At 39.1% G+C, this 13,898-nt stretch overlaps 5 protein-coding genes across 5 annotated transcripts; 4 read left to right on the top strand and 1 right to left on the bottom strand.

Annotated features, from left to right (window-relative positions):
• The first annotated feature begins 458 nt into the window (after positions 1-458).
• LOC135845247 (uncharacterized) lies at positions 459-1,580 on the top strand. Its single transcript, XM_065363712.1, has one exon. The coding sequence runs from the start codon at positions 459-461 to the stop codon at positions 1,578-1,580; it is 1,122 nt and encodes a 373-aa protein (XP_065219784.1).
• Positions 1,581-2,390: 810 nt separating this feature from the next.
• On the bottom strand, positions 2,391-8,533 carry LOC135842995 (uncharacterized). Its single transcript, XM_065360713.1, has 2 exons — positions 7,296-8,533; positions 2,391-2,680 (listed from the first exon to the last, which is right to left on the bottom strand). Exons 1-2 carry the CDS (start codon positions 8,326-8,328, stop codon positions 2,673-2,675), a joined length of 1,041 nt encoding a protein of 346 aa, XP_065216785.1. The 5' UTR covers positions 8,329-8,533; the 3' UTR covers positions 2,391-2,672.
• Positions 8,534-8,778: 245 nt separating this feature from the next.
• On the top strand, positions 8,779-11,280 carry LOC135845246 (uncharacterized). The gene has a single exon (XM_065363710.1). It carries the CDS (start codon positions 8,779-8,781, stop codon positions 11,278-11,280), a length of 2,502 nt encoding a protein of 833 aa, XP_065219782.1.
• A 642-nt stretch (positions 11,281-11,922) lies between these two features.
• LOC135845245 (uncharacterized) lies at positions 11,923-12,855 on the top strand. Its single transcript, XM_065363709.1, has one exon. It carries the CDS (start codon positions 11,923-11,925, stop codon positions 12,853-12,855), a length of 933 nt encoding a protein of 310 aa, XP_065219781.1.
• Positions 12,856-13,349: 494 nt separating this feature from the next.
• LOC135845244 (protein C10-like) lies at positions 13,350-13,718 on the top strand. Its single transcript, XM_065363708.1, has one exon. It carries the CDS (start codon positions 13,350-13,352, stop codon positions 13,716-13,718), a length of 369 nt encoding a protein of 122 aa, XP_065219780.1.
• Positions 13,719-13,898: the final 180 nt, after the last annotated feature.

Below are 13,898 nucleotides of genomic sequence, written 5' to 3'. Positions count from 1 at the left end.
CCAACTTCCAAAGTTCCAACCGAAGGTTCCGTCCTGTCGTCTAGTCCACAGGTCATTGTCCTGGTGTCCTCACAAATTACTGATAAGGCCCTAGTTGTCTCGAAGAGAGCATAGATAGCGTTACTATACCCTAGTCTTAAGTTATGTACATAACGTTTTTTATACATTTTTTAGTTGAAATAAAAACCGTTAAAATGTTCGCGTATTTATTCATTTATTTTCGCCGTTTTCGATAATTAATTCATCAATTTGCTCGTGTGATTGTTCTCGCACGACATGGTAGCAGAGAATCACGATCCGCTTAATTCAAAGTCGCATTTTTAATTGTTTTTTTATTTAAAAAACAAGTTCGCTTTCACACGCTCATTGCACGTGGCAACTGGCAATATCGCTAATCGCTGTTCGCTAATCGCTTTCGCTTTAAAATTCAAATGGATGCAAAGGCACAAGAATTTGAAATGTGGCTGAAAAGCCTAAACGAATCCACCGATCTTGTGTTCACGCAAATCAACGCATCACCAGTCGATACCAACTCGCTTCAAATGGCATTCGAGCAACTCACCGTCGATCTAGAAGAGGTAGAAAATTGCCGTGTTACTTCTACTAGAAGTAAAGATAAACCAACTTATAATTTCGCTGATGCTATGCCGTCGATAATTCGAGCTAAACGAGTAATTCCAACAGTTAAACGAATCTTGATGGATGCTGGACGATCAACTGGCGATACCAAACCGCCAAAATCATCTAACGATTATTCTCGACGCATACCTGAAATGGAAATCACCCCCTTTTCCGGTGATATAACACTGTACTCCAGTTTCATTAAATCATTCCACTTGAAATACGACGAACTCCCGATTCCGAAGTCAGAAAAGTTACAACATCTAAAAAGGCACTGTTTAGGTGAACCGCTTAAAATTATCGAAACTCTCGACCTAACGGATAGCAATTATGATCTCGCCCTCAACGAATTAGAAATACAATATCACGACAAAGAAGAAGTTATCGGCGCACTCTATGCTAAATTAGAAAACTTACCGAAAGCTACAAACACAAATGCAAGTTTACGTTCAACTTACTACGACATCGAAGGTTTGCTCACAGCTCTCGAATCCCATGGTCAAAATCTCGATCTGTTCCCACCATTGAAAGATAAAATTTATTTCAAATATCCGGCATGGTTAGTTCATCAGGTTTGCGGAAAGACCAAACCAACGATTAAAGATTTCCAGAGAGAAATCGGATTACACGTAAAACTACGTTGTGGGCTTCAGGCAGCTGCAACTGCGCAGGGTTTGTCTCCATCAACAAAACCGCACTCAACTACCGCAGCTTTAGTTACTTTGAACGCAACATCGAAAGCGTACAATAATAAAAACACTGAAAAAACGGAAAAACCGAAGTCGCCACTGTATTGTGTATATTGCAATCAACAGCATTACTCGGCCGAATGCACCGTACATACCACAGTCACAGCACGTCGATCTTTATTAAAAAATCGCTGTCATCTTTGCCTGAATAAAAATCACACGAAGGCGCAATGTAATCGCAATACAACGTGTTGTTACGCGATCATATAGAATACCATTAGTGTTGGCCTGAGAATATTCTCAATGCGCATAATCTGAGAATATTCGCGAATATTCGCGAATATTCTCAAACGCTTGGAGAATATTCTCTCAAAAAAATAAAAATCGAGACTTTTTTCAAAAAATTTAAAGATTTTTTTACAATTTTCCACAATTTACAAGTTTTACAACTACTTTTCTTTATAAATTTCCAATTTTCCTTAATAATTTGAAAGTTACCAAAACCTTTTCCCTATTATCTCTAAACTAAGCAATAATTTTCTAATTTTTTGAAAAGAATCTGCGGAATATGCGCAAGAATACGCGCATATTCTTGCGCATGCGCAAGCAAAAAAAGAATATTCGCGAATTTGCCCAACACTAAATACCATCAATTTCTAGGCTAATAAAAGCTTACAAGTTGTTTTATCAACCATTATTGATGGCGAACTGGTTGAACCATTGTCTCGTGCAACGGTGCTTGCTATTCCAGTAACCTTGTACTGAATAGATTCGATTCGTTTCGGTTACGTGTAGTAGTTGGTAGGTATGTCGAGTTAGGATGGTGTCTCCAGTTTGTAGACACCAATCCCTTGACACCCCCTCCCAGAGCTACCAACTAGAGAAAACGTCGCATTGTAGAATCAGTCCGAGGATCTATTTCACAACGCAGCATTTCTCTCCAGTTATCAACGAAGTACAAACTCAATCCGAAGAATAGTTTTACAGACGATTTTCAACAATTTTCAACGTTTTAGCGAGGTGAACAAGTGAAGAGAACATCATCCGAAGAATAGTTCGTCATTCGAGTAAATAAACATGAACGATTCATAAATCATAGCAGGTCTATGATCCCTTTATTTTGCATAAAGTTTAGGACATTTCAATTTCATCATAAATGCTATGCTATTCTAGTGATAACGTAGAGTAAGTATTTCTAAGGTTAAAGGAGTATATATGTAGAAGTATTCTATCGATTTCATGCAGATAAGTATAATTTCTCACGTAGAGAATAATAATCATAAACTAAAGAGTAAAATATACGAGTAATAGACTATCTCGACGTCTCGAGTTCATTACGGTTCAACGATTTCGATTTCTTGGCTATCCTCCTGCAACAAGTAAGATTTGCGCATGGGGATAAGTTTACGAGTTACGATTTACATGTTTTTGAATGCATTCTACGATTATACGATTTAATTTGCCATTTGCTTCTTGGTCATCGATAGGACAACCTCAGCTACGTTTTACAAGATACGATTTTATTTTTAAAAGAACAGAAGAGTTCTTCAGGCAGTGCTTTGGTAAGACAGTCTGCCAGTTGCGTTTTCGTGTCGATTTTTACGATTTTTAATATATTCTTGCGAATATACTCACGTTTCTTTAGGTATTTTAATTCTACATGTTTAATTCGACTGTTACTCGTTGTGTCATAAGAGATGCTTATGGCCGCAGAGTTGTCTTCATAAACACATATAGGATATTGCATTTTACCCAACGTTTCTTCAATTAGGCGAGCTAGGAAAAGAATTTCTTTACTCGCTTCACAAATTGCAACAAATTCGGCCTCACCGGAGCTTTCCGCGCGAACGGATTGCAACCGAGAGCCCCAATGAATTACATTATTAAAATAACGAATTATGAAACCTGTAGTGGATTTACGAGTACGTGGGTCACCCGCATAGTCAGAATCGACATAGGCATCCAGCTTATCCGAAGAGTTGCTGTCTGAACTACGAAGATACTTCAAGCCGGTGGTTCGAGTGCTGTTCAAATAAAGAAATAATTTATTAAGAAGATGCCAGTGAATCGATTGAGGTAAGGTTTGAGCTCTAGCTAGAAAATTTACAGCAAAGGTGATATCAGGACGTGTTTGAGTTGATAAGTACTGTAAAGCGCCTATCGCCTGTTTGAAAGAACAAAAATTATCATTTTCAGGATTCGTTTTCAAGTGTTTATGGTCGCAAATGGGTACCATAGGTGTTATTGCCGAGGGACCTGGTTTGAAACCAAACACTTCGAGAACTTCATTTACGTATTGGGTTTGATGTAATAACAATTGTTTACCATTGTCATTCCATTCTAACTGAAAACCAAGAAATTTTTGGGGTAATCCCAAGTCCTTAATTTCGAAACAATTTTTAATATTATTGCACACAGATTCGATTCCAGTAACATCGTCACCGGTAATAACCATATCGTCAATGTGTACAATAATAATTACGATTTTACCATTAACAAGTTTGAAATACACACATGGGTCACGTTCGCTTCGAATGAAACCCAGTGAGAGTAAGAATTGATTTAATAATTCGTTCCAACATTTAGGGGCAGTTGGGAAACCGTACAAAGCACGGTTTACTTTTCCAACGAATTTTTTTCTGTCACCTTTAGCTCCTTGGGGTAATGAGATATATTTTACCCTATCAAGATCGGCATAAAGAAACGCATTTTTCACGTCATATTGAATACTTTTCCAGGAATGAGTGACAATAGCTGCGAAAAGCCATCGTACACTACACGTTTTGGGAGTAGGAGAGGCTGTGTCCTTTGAAGTATATTTCTCCGGATCGCGGCATCCTACGGCAACAATTCTGGCTTTCTTTCTACCGTCAGATTTCGTGGTAAAATCCCATTTGGTTGGTATGACCACCATGGAATTTTCCCGAGGTACGAGAGTCCAGGTTCCTCTATCGTTCATGATACTAAGTTCATTCTCAATAGCAGGACCCCATTCACGAATATTTTCAGATGACGTTGCAAGGCTATAAGTCATAGGGTTTTCCGGAGACTTGATGTCCTTGAACGACTCAATGTACGTTTTATTGACCTGAATAGGTGAACTTTCATCCCAGTCACAGTCAAGTTCAATTTCAACTTGTTCATTTTCAGGGTCAGAGTCTGATTTGGATTCGAGGTGCGAGTCCGTGTTCGAAGGTAAGCAATCAGGTTGAGGTGGGGTTACAATAGAGGGAGTTTGGGTTGAAGTAACAGAAGAAGGGTCGACTTCAACGAGTTTAAATGATTCATTTTTATCAGATTGAAAGTCAGTTTTGTACAACTTATTTTCGTCTATCTTTAAATTGCAAAGATCCATAGTTTTCTTTGTAGTGGGATCGAATAAGGTGTAACCTGTTTTCGTATAGCCCACAACATAGAGCTTATTAGATCTCTTTTGAAATTTCTTCCCTTTAGGTATCTGCTCATCCAAGGCTTGCGCATATGAGCCAAACACCACAAGAGTAGAAACGTCAGGCGGTTTGCTGTACAACATTTCAAAAGGTGTTAAAAAATCGATACTCGAGTGTGGTGTCCTGTTATAAATATAGCAGGCTGCGTGTACAGCGAGACCCCACAAGTTGGCTGGAAAACCAGCTTCAAATAAAAGCGCGCGTGCGCGCTCCTGTAAGGTACGATTTAGGCGTTCAACAAGGCCGTTGTGTTCGTGACAATATGCTTCAGACGGCTCGCGCCTTAAGCTATATTTATCAAGAATTTGGTCAACTTGTTCATTACAAAATTCAGTGCCGTTATCACAGCGAAGAATATCGAATTGGCCAGGGCCAGGGAAGCAAGCTTGAAGAAAACGAAAAGCTTCATTCAAGCATGGGCAGACATCCGAAGCGGATTTCGATTTGATAACGAAAACTTGAAGGAATCTTGTGTAATCATCAACTACACACATGATATAAGCGTTTAGTTTTTCGAAGGTAACAGGAGTAATGGGACCCATAAGGTCAACGTGTATAATTTGACAGGGCCGAGTAGCTCTATCACGATCCTTATCGAAAGTTTTCTTATGAAGTTTTGCTTCTGAGCAAACCTCACAAGTTGATAAGCGCATGGGAGTAATTAGATCTTGCACGCCTACGGTTACGTTTTTCAATTTATTTACAATAGGAGGTGAGATGTGACCCATACGGCGGTGCCACAGCTCCCCCTCCTGTTCCAACAGCAATCGCTTAGCTGGTGATAACTTTTGACGTTTACGTTTCGGTTTCAGTTTGGGTATCTGATTAGAATCAGTTTGATTCGTTTCAGATTCCGTTAACATGACAAATAATCCTTCATCAACGAATTGTTGATTAGGATCAGACGATTCAAACAAGGTAATATTATCACAATCAACAGTTTTTACATTCATGCAATACATTCCATTTAATTCAGTAATACTGGCGATTTTACGATTAAATTTACGACACAATAGATAGCCAGATTTCGGATTAGCGTGTGGGAAATAGTCATCGTAATTACGCGGTATTTACGTACACGCGCCTTCTCGATCTCGTGTATTCGATTCCCTGACTAGCGTTTATGTTCTCGAAGCGTTAAGATGTAATTTCAATGTTCCTTGTTAATTTTTATAATAAACGTTGTTATTTGTTGTTGACGTGCGTTAATATGTTTCCTACATATTCAGAAGTGGTCGGACCTGTGTCTCGTATGACATCGCTATCGTTACATTCGTTTTTGAAGTGTTGAAAGTTCTTGTGTTGTTCTCGATCACCCTCGAAAGCATGGCGGCATCGAAAAATACGATTCCAATTGATACGGTGAGTGAAATTGTTCGAGCGGCTAGCAGCGCTGTGCTATTGCCCAACATTCCACACTTTACCGGCGAAGTATCATCGACGGAAGCGAAACAGTGGCTGAACAGCATCGAAAACCAAGCAACCATTGCCGGGTGGAACAATATACAGAAATTAGAAGCAGCGAAGCGTTTATTGCTAAAAGCGGCCAAAACCTGGTATCTCCTGTCCGCAGACGATATCAAAACGTGGTATGACTTTCGACAGCAATTTTCCGAGACGTTTATCGGAAGCGAAACCAACGTAGTCGACAAGTGGGAGCGTTTTTCCCTCCGAGCCCAAAACGAAAACGAGTCACCGATCGAATACATCTTCGATAAGCTGCGGTTAGCTAAAGATGTCGGCGCATCAGTGACAGATTCGAAAAATGCGGTATGTTCTGGTTTTAAAAACGAGGAAATGGCCAACTTCCTACGTGTATACGATTATTCGAAAGCGGCGGATTGGACCAGACGTCTTCGTGAGTTCCAGTCAAGCAAACCATCGTTAAATCGTCCTTCATCGCCCAGTGATTCGTCATCTGACAACGATTCGAATTCCGAGGAGAAATCGAGTGGCTGCCTTTCTAACGTTTCTGAAAGCGGTCCATTTCAACGAGGAAAATCGTGTGTCGAGGACGACACACCGGAAAGGATGGCCGATTGTGGGAAATAGTCATCGTAATTACGCGGTATTTACGTACACGCGCCTTCTCGATCTCGTGTATTCGATTCCCTGACTAGCGTTTATGTTCTCGAAGCGTTAAGATGTAATTTCAATGTTCCTTGTTAATTTTTATAATAAACGTTGTTATTTGTTGTTGACGTGCGTTAATATGTTTCCTACATAGCGATTAACGAAGATTTATATTTGGTATTAAATTTGGAAACACTGATAATAGTATCCTTCGAGTCAGGTACCAATTGTACACCAGGTAAGTAAATTATCGTTTTATTTTTACCAAAAGTGACTAAAATAGGTAAAGTTCCTTCACCAATAGCCAAAATACTTCCTCCCATAGAGTTTACTTTAACAGGTTTTTCATAAGTAACATATTCGAGCAAGACATTTTTATTCCCTGTTAAGTGGGAGTTTGAGCAAGTATCAACATATATACGCAAATTTGTGGTAAATAAATCAGCTGGTATTCGCAACTCACCTTTATTAAGTTTGCAAGCTGATTTTTCATGACCGTAAGTATAACACTTGAAGCACAAGCGTCCAGGGTTGGGGCATTCAGTGTGAGTGTGGAAGTAATCACTACACTTCCGACACTGTACGTTCTTTTTCTCCTCCTTGGACATTTTAGCGAGCTGCTCCAGCTGGGTTGGTGTATATTTTTCGTGTAGGGGTTTTGATGGCTTGCCATTGGCGGTACTATTGATAGAATTTTTCTCAGGTATGGATTTAGCTCGTTTCACAGACACAGTATTCTCCTCCGGTTTCAGGTCTTCTTGTTTACGTTTGGCTGATGATGAATTCGTGTTCGTGATGCTTTTATTTGGCAAGGAAGCAGATAAAGTTTTAGCAGTATTTTGGAATTTCTGCTTGATATAGTCAAGAGTAGCGATGTCACCAGGTAATGATGTGATCGTTGAATAAAATGAGAAGAACGGAGATCGCGGCTCCTTACATCCCTCAATTTTACTAAGGAACAGAGAGCAAACATTCTTCTCAGGGAAGTTAGTACCGATAGATCTAAAATCTTCTATGAGACGATCGAAATCGGCGATGAATCGATCTACGTTGTAAGTAATTCTATACTTCAGGTAATTCATTCTATTATGTAAATCAACGTAATCGTGGAAATCGTTCTGGGAAAATAGTTTCTTCAATTCTTCGTAAGTATCATAGGCATTTAGTATATGGTTAATTCTCTTACTAATTGGAAAAATTACTGATGCACGTAGGTATTGCACTACCTGAGCATCGCACATTACTCTCCTAGATGGGGATATATTAATCGTCATGCCACATTGTGATTCAATAAATGGGTACAGGTTTGCGGCTCGCAGCTCCAAGCTCACCATGTTATCCCAATCTTTAAAGTTATTACTACCTTTTAAAAGTTCATGGCTCTGGAACTGTCTTACTGTAAAGTTGGGGGTAAGGTAAGCTCTATCAATTTCAATCCATTGGGCTGGCGTTGGCTGAGGCTGAGCCTGAGCACCGGTTCCATTACCTCGTGCCATTTCAGGGGATGATTATAGGCTGATGCAATCCTAATGTGCACTGTGCAACCGGTTTATTTTAATTATAGAAGTTCAATAATGCGATTTTTTAATTAGAATTACGTTATTTTAATCGATTTCAGACATAAAACTGCTCAAGAAATAATGGTTGATGTTACGCGATCATATAGAATACCATCAATTTCTAGGCTAATAAAAGCTTACGCGTTGTTTTATCAACCATTATTGATGGCGAACTGGTTGAACCATTGTCTCGTGCAACGGTGCTTGCTATTCCAGTAACCTTGTACTGAATAGATTCGATTCGTTTCGGTTACGTGTAGTAGTTGGTAGGTATGTCGAGTTAGGATGGTGTCTCCAGTTTGTAGACACCAATCCCTTGACACGTGTTATTATTGCAAACAGGTGAAAAGCCATCACTCTTCGTTGTGTCTTCGCCAGTTCCCAGAAATGCCACTCGAAAAACCTGAACAAAAAGATGGTTCTGGTAAGCCAGAAGAGAAACCTGACAACGGAACACCACACACACGCATGAATTCCTTTATTCAGACGCATCAAGGTGCTCATTGCACTGCAATATTGACAATAATAAATCCGAAAAACAACCGTCGCTATCAAATACGAACACTATTCGATAATGGAAGTAATGAAACGTATATTTCCGAGAAAGCTGCACGTCGCATCGGTTTAGAATTATCAAAATTCAAGTCGATTCCAATTAATGTTTTTCATCACGAATCACCTGTTACGTTTTCATCCGCCACCACCTCGTTTATCGTGACAAATAACGCCGATTTTCATCTTAATATAGTCGCAGATACAGCTCCCAACTTACCTCAATTTGTTCAATTATTCAATATCGATGAATTCAAACGAATGAATACAGAATACCAAGATAAACAATTTGTCAACCAAGGTGAAAAGTACCCTGTCGAATTGCTGTTAGGAAGCGATTACTTTTACGATTTTCTACAACCTGAAACGAAAATTACAGTCGCTGATGGATTACACATGTGCAAAACGCCATTTGGGTTTATTTTGGTTGGTCGTCAGCACGATCAAAAACGCAACAACAAGTCAATACTGTTTCAAATGTCACCAGTTCGAGCTGTAAAAGAACTTTGCGATCTCGAATCCATTGGGATAAAAGATATGCCGCTTACGAGTATTCAAGAAGAAGAAAACGCATTAAAACAATTCTACGATAATATTCAACTCGTAAATAATCGTTATCAGATTCGTTTCCCATGGAGACAATATCCACCACCGTTGGAAGACAATTTTGGCTTAGCAATTGGTCGTTTACGTTCGTTACAAAACAAATTTACTCCTGAATCGTTCAACGAATACAACGCTAATATACAGAAACACTTAGATGCCGGTTACGTTGAAGGAGTCACTGGTATTGATATGAAAACAACGCAAACGTACTATTTACCTCATCACGCCGTTTTCACACCTGATAAATCTACGACGCAAAGAATTGTATTCGATGGATCGGCGAAATCAAAAAACAAACAGAGTATCAATGACGCAATTTACAAAGGTACGAATTTACTTAGTCATGGATGTGAAATTTTAATTCGATTTCGTCTGTACCGCATTGTTATATTGAGTGATATCGAAAAAGCCTTTCATCAGTTGATTATACACGCACTTGATCGAGATTTTGTCAGATTTCTATGGCTACACGATTATAAACTTCCTGCAAGTGGAAAAAACCTTCGAATACTGCGATTCCTCTGCGTAGTATTTGGTATCATCGCTAGTCCGTTTCTCTTCAACGCAACAGTCCGTTATCACCTGAAAAATAACAAAAACGAGTTCACAGAACAAATGGAACGAGATAGATACGTAGATAATTTCATCACTGGGTATAAATCAGCTGAGATTGCCAAAAAATATTATCATTTTGCCGTCGAAGTATTTAAACGATGCTCAATGAATTTACGTCAATGGTCAACAAACGATAATCAACTTCGCGATGTATTCACTCAACCGGAAAAATCAGCATCAATTTCGGTACTTGGTTTAGTGTGGAACCAATACGAAGACGTTTTTCATCTGAAACAAATTAAAATACCTGAAGTTATCACTTTACGCACTGTTTTGAGTACTGTCGCTCAATTTTTCGATCCCTGTGGTTACTGGACACCAATATCGATCAAGGCGAAGATATTCTTACGCGAACTCCATTCCACTTACAACTGGGACGATAAATTATCCGAAGACCATTGTAATGAATGTAATTTGATATTCACCGAACTTCAAACTGCAGCAAAACAAACAATGCCGCGTTATCAGAACGTTTCACACGACAGTGATAAGAATCACTACTGTTTACATGTATTTGTCGATGCTTCGGCGAAAGCTTGTGCATGTGTTGTGTATTTATCATGCAAAACCGAAGAAAATATCACGTCGCATTTGCTGTTTTCAAGAACGAAGTTGGCTAAACTTACTGATATTCCAAAGTTGGAATTAATCGCCGCTTATATGGGTATGAAAGCTTTACAATTTGTACGCGACTCACTGCCATTCAAAATCGATACTCAAGTACTTTGGTCTGATTCCAAATGCGTTCTCACTTGGATACTTACAAGTAAAATACTTCCTGTTTTTATTCAACGCCGAATTGATGAAATACGCAACATTCCGAACGTTATCAAAAATTTCATTCCTGGAAAAGAAAATCCAGCCGATATACCAACCAGGGGAATGTTAGTTGACGAATTGTTGAACTCCTGTTGGTTTAATGGTCCAACTGACTGGTTAAAACGATCAAACGACTGTACAACTTTACCATTCGAACTTACACCTGAGCTAGATGTGATTACGATCGAAGAACCAAGGACTGTACTTACCACTAACACTGACGCAACGCCGCCGCTTTACGTTTATCCGTTCGATATAAATCCAGCAGATTTCGAGTCATATTCGCATTTACTTTGATATACGTCATACTTCGTGAAATTTATCGCCAATAATACACGTTTGCCAAAAAACATCTTTCCAAATGGAGGTTCATTATATAGCGTTCGAAATCTATGGTTGAAATTTGAACAGCAACGTTGTTATCAAGATTTACTCACCTGTTTACGTACGAAAAAGCCGCATCCGCTCATTACGAAATATAACGCTTACCTGGATGAAAAAACTGGGTTGATTAGATGCTCAGGACGTTTCAAATATGCGCCACTGTCAATGAAGGAAAAATGTCCGATCCTGTTGCCAAAAATGAAAGACTCACGGTTCGTTCTTTTATTGTTTAAATTTCACCATGAATCAGCGTTCCATGCCGGCACAAATTTTGTTTTAAATTCGCTTCGACGTACGTATTGGTTACCTGATGGTCGTCGCTCGGTTTACAACGCCATTCAACAATGCAAAAAGTGTAAACGTTTCACTACTCGACCTTACGTACAGCCGCAGATATCCGACTTACCCGAATTTCGCCTACAAGCATTCGAATCGCCATTTACCAACGTTGGAATTGACACATTTGGTCCGCTTTATGTCAATAAAGAAAAACGCTACGTTTTACTTGCAACGGATCTAGTAATTCGAGGTATTGACACAGAATTGCTTCTCAATATGTCCACAGAGGAGATCTGTTTGGGACTTCGCCGTATTATTGCTCGCCATTCGACACCGAAGCTGATATTATCAGATAATGCGCCACAATTCAAAGCTGTAAAGCAAGCATTCGATATCATCTTTACCCATGAATGGTCATGGAAATTCATCCCAGCCCATTCCCCATGGATGGGTGGTGTTTACGAAAGGATGGTCGCATTAATGAAGAATTCGTTGCTGAAAACGTTCCATAACGTTGCATTATCCGAATCGTTGCTACGTACAGCATTAGCTGAAATAGCTGCCACTTTGAACGATCGTCCGCTAACCTACGTTGTTAAGAACGATCTAGACGAGATAATAACGCCGAATCACTTTTTGAAATCATATTTCACCGTCAACGATATACCAGAGCAAGCTGAAGCAAACGCAACGCCAGCCGCAGCGCATACGATCAAGCTCTTTAAACAGAGCAATGAAATAACTAATCGATTTTGGGCTGTTTGGAGAACAGCTTACCTGCAACATCTTCGAGAACGGGGATTTTCACCGAATGCAAAATTCCCAAAAGCCACTACGAAACAGCCGCCAAGCGTAGGTGACGTTGTCATTATCGTAGACGCGTTACGTAAACGAAACAACTGGTCCCTAGCTAGAATCGTCGAACTTGTATACAGCCAAGATAACGAAGTCCGAAGCGCCAAACTCCGTACAAAAAATGGAGTAATTATTCGTCCGATCAGTGATCTCTGTCCTGTTGAATTAGCTGCAGCGCAGATTCCTGATTCCGAACCGCAGCCAACATCAGACGACGTAGATAATGACGAAGTGCCGCCGGAAGAGAATATTACTCCACCGGAAGCGGCCATAAACGAATTCGATGAACCGAAGGATGATTGGGACGATCCCATCATCACCGTAGAGGAAATCTCCGACGACAACGACGACTAGAATTTATTATTTAGTCGTAATAATTAATTTAAATCGTTTTCACGATGTTCAGAAGGATTTTCCCTTCTTTTATCAACTTTTTTTTCTTTTTTTGCTGGAAGTGTCTCGAAGAGAGCATAGATAGCGTTACTATACCCTAGTCTTAAGTTATGTACATAACGTTTTTTATACGTTTTTTAGTTGAAATAAAAACCGTTAAAATGTTCGCGTATTTATTCATTTATTTTCGCCGTTTTCGATAATTAATTCATCAATTTGCTCGTGTGATTGTTCTCGCACGACACTAGTTTTCAGTATCATCATCATCAGAATATCATTTCGCTCGATTCAGATTTCAGATTCTGATGATCCTACCTACTTGTTTCCGTTTCCGCATTTTCAATTCAATTTTCTTAAAAATAATTATTTTTCAATATCCGTGTTCTCAGGTCTCGGCACTGTATTTTGAATTGTAAATCTAGGCGCTCTATTTAATTATTAATGCGGTCTTCATTATGGACAGCGATCACTTGCAAACGCCCGAATATAAAATCAGCGTCATTCTTCTTCAAGTACTGGAAAAGCTAAAAGAAGAACCCATCAGTAGTAAATTGAAATCTGCGAAAATTATGGCTGGTAATGATTCGATGAGAATTATGCAATATGTTCTTCCAATTGTGATGCAGGTTGAAATGGAAGTGTTGAAATTTCACGGATATGATAACAGTCGAGAAGGACTTGTAAAATTCACTCAGCTGGTAAAAGAATTGGAGGGAATTGATTCTGCAATTCGCAATTTACACGATGTTTTGAAGTCTCAGTATTTACCTTCTGTTTCTATTGTATACCAAGATGATAATTCTTCGCTAGGTTCTTTCAGTTAATTCTTAATCGTGTTATCGCGTATTCCTTTCGCAACTCGATTATTTTTTACTAATTTTCTAATCGACGTGTAATAATTATTGTATTGTACCTACCTACCTACCTACCTATACCTATATCTATGTGATTTAAGTGAATAAGATAATTTTTGTAATCTGAAAGCCAGCTGGCAGTATTTTATT

Source organism: Planococcus citri, chromosome 4 (genome assembly GCF_950023065.1).
Source record: "Planococcus citri chromosome 4, ihPlaCitr1.1, whole genome shotgun sequence".
Lineage (NCBI taxonomy): Eukaryota > Metazoa > Arthropoda > Insecta > Hemiptera > Pseudococcidae > Planococcus > Planococcus citri.
Note: the sequence above shows the minus strand (reverse complement) of the source record. Positions and strands in the feature narration are given on the sequence as shown.